The 5,000-nt window shown below is 40.9% G+C and overlaps 1 protein-coding gene across 10 annotated transcripts in view; it reads left to right on the top strand.

The window, feature by feature from the left end:
• LOC135092922 (abnormal cell migration protein 10-like) overlaps nucleotides 1-5,000 on the top strand; it is a 148,846-nt gene that overhangs the window by 118,340 nt on the left and 25,506 nt on the right. The window contains exons 1-2 of one of the 10 annotated variants that reach the window (XM_063991718.1): nucleotides 491-563; nucleotides 1,322-1,698. The exons of 6 other annotated variants lie outside the window; for them this stretch is intronic. In XM_063991718.1, coding sequence (XP_063847788.1) covers nucleotides 1,573-1,698 — 126 coding nt within the window. In that variant the 5' untranslated portion in view covers nucleotides 491-563; nucleotides 1,322-1,572. Of the gene's footprint in view, nucleotides 1-490; nucleotides 1,699-5,000 lie in introns of those variants that run through there. 3 more of the 10 variants (XM_063991719.1, XM_063991717.1, XM_063991716.1) reach the window with 3 other exon arrangements.

Raw genomic sequence — 5,000 nt, 5'->3', positions numbered from 1 at the left:
ACGAGACAAGTTGAGATAAAACACGAAAAAAGTTGATAGAAGAAATCGTAAAGCGAAGATTTCTATTGATCTTACTACTACAACTACTACGATTGAAGAAGAGGAAGAAGAGGAGGAGATAGAGTACATAGTAACAAGATTGTAAAGCGAAAATATCTACTGATCTTACAACTATAGTAGAGTGAAGAGGAGGAGGAGGAGGAGGAGGCAGAGAGGCGAGGATCGTGAGTCAGTCAGCTGTGCACCAGCCTGCCGCCACTTTCGTGACGTCACACGCCGTCACAGGGCCGCGGGTTGCCTCCTTCTGCTATTATAACCCTCATTTTTCGCGCCTCACACCAACATCTCGGCCTCAATTTCACCACAGTACGATCAGCTCGGTGAAAATATGACATGTAGTGCTAAGATGGATGATATGGGGGAGTGGTGTAGGCGTGTGTGGGTTAGAACGCAAAATGGCAGTGAAATGGCGATGTTGGGGCCTGCTGGCAAGGACGCGGGGAGGAGGCGGAGGGAATGGTCGTAGTTAGTAGTAGTAGGTTTAGCTCCACGCTGGCAGGCAGGTTAGCCCACTGTACCCTCACGAAGCCTCGTCATATCCCAGATACCTCAAAGTAACGCTCGGGGTAACAGAAAAGTGAAGTGTAGCAGGCGTGGAGGTGAAAGAAGGAAGGAAGGAGTGTGATGAGCGTGTGTACGTGACTCCATTTCACAAGCACTCACTGCCAGCTACCGTGACCAGACCACAGTGTCCATTACAAGTACCGTTACGCGCCTGGCTGGACTCTACATACACATACGCGCACTTACACACACTTACACTCCTCTCCTCAGGCTGTTTGAGAGGTGGAGGGAAGTGGAGGTGTAGTGACCGAGTGCCTGTTGCTACCCGGGTGGAGGAGTGGAGGAGGGTGGCTTACTTAATGAGATTACAGCCCTGTCCTCCGCTCTCCCTCTCCCGGATTTTCCTCCTCCTTCATCTCCCGTGTTCCTGTTTGTATTGTAATAGGCAAGTGATACCTCGTAATGAAAAGAAAGTGGTGAACTGTAAGGAAAACGTATGAAGACTGCTTGAAACTGTCAGGAATTAGAAACCAAAGCTTGAAAAGAATAATAATAAACAGACCAGATCAAAAACTTTGCTTGAAACGTGAATGGAATATTGATTATAAGAAACCAAAAATAAGGAAGGTAATTAAAAGAAACCATCTGAAAATTGCTTGAAACTGGAAAAGTCTCTAATTAGAAACCAAAATACTCTAGAAACCAATACAACGAAAGGCACCTTATTTACGATTAATTCATTTATTTCACATTCTAGCATCGTGTTGTATTAACCAAACCCTCAACAGAAAACAAAAACTGAACCGTAAGGGTAACTAGAAACTCCTCCAAAGACGAAACAAAAATGACCTCATTCAAAGCACCATACCCACACAACCCCGCGACGCAGCCAAGTGTGAGTGAGTGACTGGCTGCAGCATTAGTGTGGCCTTATATTCCAGCGGTGTAATTGGAGAGGGGGAGCGTGTGTTGGGTGGATAACAAGTGGGTGGTGGTGACGCAAGAGCCATGGCCATCAGCAGGGGCGAGGGGGGCGGGGCGGTGGACACGGCGGCTATCGATGCTGTGCTGGCTGAGATCGATGCCTTTACTGCTGACTTCGACCCGGAACCTCCCGCCGCTGCTTCGCAATATGTATGTTTCTCCCTTACTCTATTGTTTTATTTTATTTTCTGTTGTCATTTTTTACTCTTCGACCCGTTAGGTTTTTCGCCTCAATTCTGCATTCTCTCTTTTTTTTATAATATTGTTTCCTGTTGTCTTTCCCTTTTTTTTTTTTTTTCCATGAATTTGCAGTCTTGATTTGTATAGTTATCGTTTGAGGGGTGAGCGTAACAAACCCGCCCGGCAAGGTGCAAGTGGGCTCGGTGAGTGGGTAGGTGGACCTTTTCTTTTTTTCCCTTATTGCCAGGCTAAAAAAAAGTGTGGTTCTATCCCCTTCTATTACCGCTTGTACTGGGCACGGGCACTGCAGCGGAGGAGGAGGGGGGCGGTGCGGGAGCTTCCGCTGGTTCTGCCTTGAGTGGCACTGCGCGGGCAACCAGCATCACACACACACACACACACACACACACACACACACACACACACACACACACACACACACACACACACACACACACACACACACGAACCACTAGATTCTTACACTCCTTGTCAGTATCTTTGTTTCTTCTCTAATCTATTGTTATATTTTCATTGTATGGTCTCTCTTTTTTATTTACTTATTTATTTTTTTTTATCTAACCTTTACTTGACACACACACACACACACACACACACACACACACACACACACACACACACACACACACACACACACACACACACACTTGAGCTAGAACCAGCAGTCTTATTTTGTATGTTTTCCATACCTTTTATTCCTGGTTTTTCTTCTTTCTTGTTTTCCTTCTTTCCTTCCTTTTCTTCCTTCCATCCTTCCTTCCTTCCTTCCTTCCTTCCTTCTTCCTTTTCTCTATTGTCTTTTTTTGTATTTCTTTCCTTCCTTCCTTTCTTTATATTTTATTTTTCTTACATTCTTTTAAGGAAGTGATGATAGATAGGAGGGTGTAGATATTAAGAAAAGAAAAAGGCAATTGAAAAATTGGTGAATCTTGCTGTTCTTTCTCTATCTTAACTCTACCTGCCTAACCTAATGTAATCTAACTTAACCTAACCGAGCATAACCTGTACTAAGCTCAAGAAGAAGACTTGGTAATTTCAGGATTAATATCTGAAAACCTTCATCACAACTTAATTAACCTTACCTGCAAATGACAGTTGGAGAGATTACTTCACCAGGGTACCCTAGATCAGTGGGAATACAGCTGCACTCACTATACAAGGCTTTGATGAGGCCCTCCTTCACTCCAGCTGCCAGTGGTGTCTAGAAATTATGAAGTTGTACCATGATATTAAAAGTCCAATGTGAGGTCAAGATGATAATGAAGACTCAAGTGAGTTTTTGGGTAATCTTAACTGTTTTTACCATTAATATTAACCATCTCACTGTGACACAAAATTAGTAGCAGCAGAAGCAATGCATCAAGTCGTTATAAACATCTGTAAGAAAGTTGTGGATGAAAAGAATACATATTGCAATTTCTTCCCAGTTCAAAGATTGGATGTGGCTGTAGAACAAGTAAAGATGTCTCAGAGTGATTGGTAATTAGGGAAAGTTGTAACAAGTGGCATTCAGAGGATTAACAGAGTACATAGGACTGTGAAAGATACAAACATCATTACACCAGTCATTCCTGTGCATTCATACACCTATTAACTTTACATCATCAAAATACAAACATGTATACACTATTCATGCATTCTCAGTTTTATATACATATTCCCTTTGTTATTTAAAAGCACAGGTTAAGCTCTCACAGTCCTTAATCCCTTCACAGCAATATGCATTTTGTTTTTCTCAGCCTTGACTGTTGTTGTGACTAATACAAACGTGCATAGGAACATCAATAAGACAAACATCTATACACTAGTCATACCAATTAATTTGAACACCTGTGAACTTACCTCATTGTTAATTGAAAGCACAGGTTACCTTTCAAGCGATGTAATATATTCACTGCCTTAAAAGCATCGTGGGAAATCTTTACAACTGCTAACAAGAAAGAAAAAGGGATTGGCCTTCAGTGCTTTGCCAGTTTAATATGTAATTGGTGGTGCAGTGCAAAAATAAATGCCTTTGTGTGGTTTACAAGTGTGAGACAAAAAAATAAAATGTCTTGGTATACTTTGTGGGTGTGATGAAAAAGAAATGTTCTGTTTGTTATACCTTATCAATGCATCTTGTGTCTGAAATACTCGTACTGATAATCACACATAAGTTACAGAAGGTTATGATAGAATATTGATTAACTAACTCCATATCTTGTCCACTCATCCAAAATACTGAATCACACGTAAGTCACTAGAGGTTACTGAGAATACTGATTAAGCTAGAAAACATAGAAAACCCTTGTAACAAAACATTCTACATATAAGTATACCAACAAACACACACACACACACACACACACACACACACACACACACACACACACACACACACACATATCTTATCTTACCAACCCGTCTAGTCTGAAATACTGAATTACACACAAGAAAACATAGAAACACAGAAAACAGAAAAAAAACACATTCTTAACACAAAACAATACACATAAATAAACTAGCAGACACCACACACATCCTTTATCTTATCAACACCTTCTAAAACACCAAATCACACACACTTTACTGGAGGCTGTGATAGAATACTGATTAAACGAGAAAACAGAGAGAAAAAAAAACACAACCTTAAAACAAAACAATTCACATAAACAAAGCAACAAACACCACACGCAAACCCCAAATCTTATCAACACATCTCTTTTAAATACTGAATTGCACATAAGTCACTAGAGATTACTGAGAATACTAATTAAGCTAGATAACATACAAAGCCTTAAAACTGAACCGAACAATCTAAATAGCAATAAACTAACAGTCACACACACACACACACACACACACTCCTTATCTTATCCACACTCTCATCTGAAACACCAACTCGCACATAAACTACAGGCTGTGATAGAATACTAATTAACTGACCCTATCATTGCATACAGATTATAGATTGCCTGGCCGTTAGTCGCTGTACGGTTCTCTTATTGCATGGAGATGACGCTAGTTATCCCAAGGCACCACTAACGACCTCCGCGCATCTAATCACCCCTCCCATTGTTAGCTGTCATTATGTTATTACTGCTGACCTTCATTCCTGCTAATTATCTGACCTTTTATCTGTTGTTCATTATATCACCCCTTCATTATCACTGTCATTGTCACTGTCACTGTTGTTGTTGTGTGTGTCATTATCGTAAGGCTAAATAACATGCCTGTCAACATTATTATCATGTCACTATCACTGTCATCAC

This window comes from Scylla paramamosain, chromosome 41 (assembly GCF_035594125.1).
Source record: "Scylla paramamosain isolate STU-SP2022 chromosome 41, ASM3559412v1, whole genome shotgun sequence".
Lineage (NCBI taxonomy): Eukaryota > Metazoa > Arthropoda > Malacostraca > Decapoda > Portunidae > Scylla > Scylla paramamosain.
The sequence above is the reverse complement of the archived record's forward strand: the minus strand, read 5'-3'. Positions and strand labels throughout refer to the sequence as shown.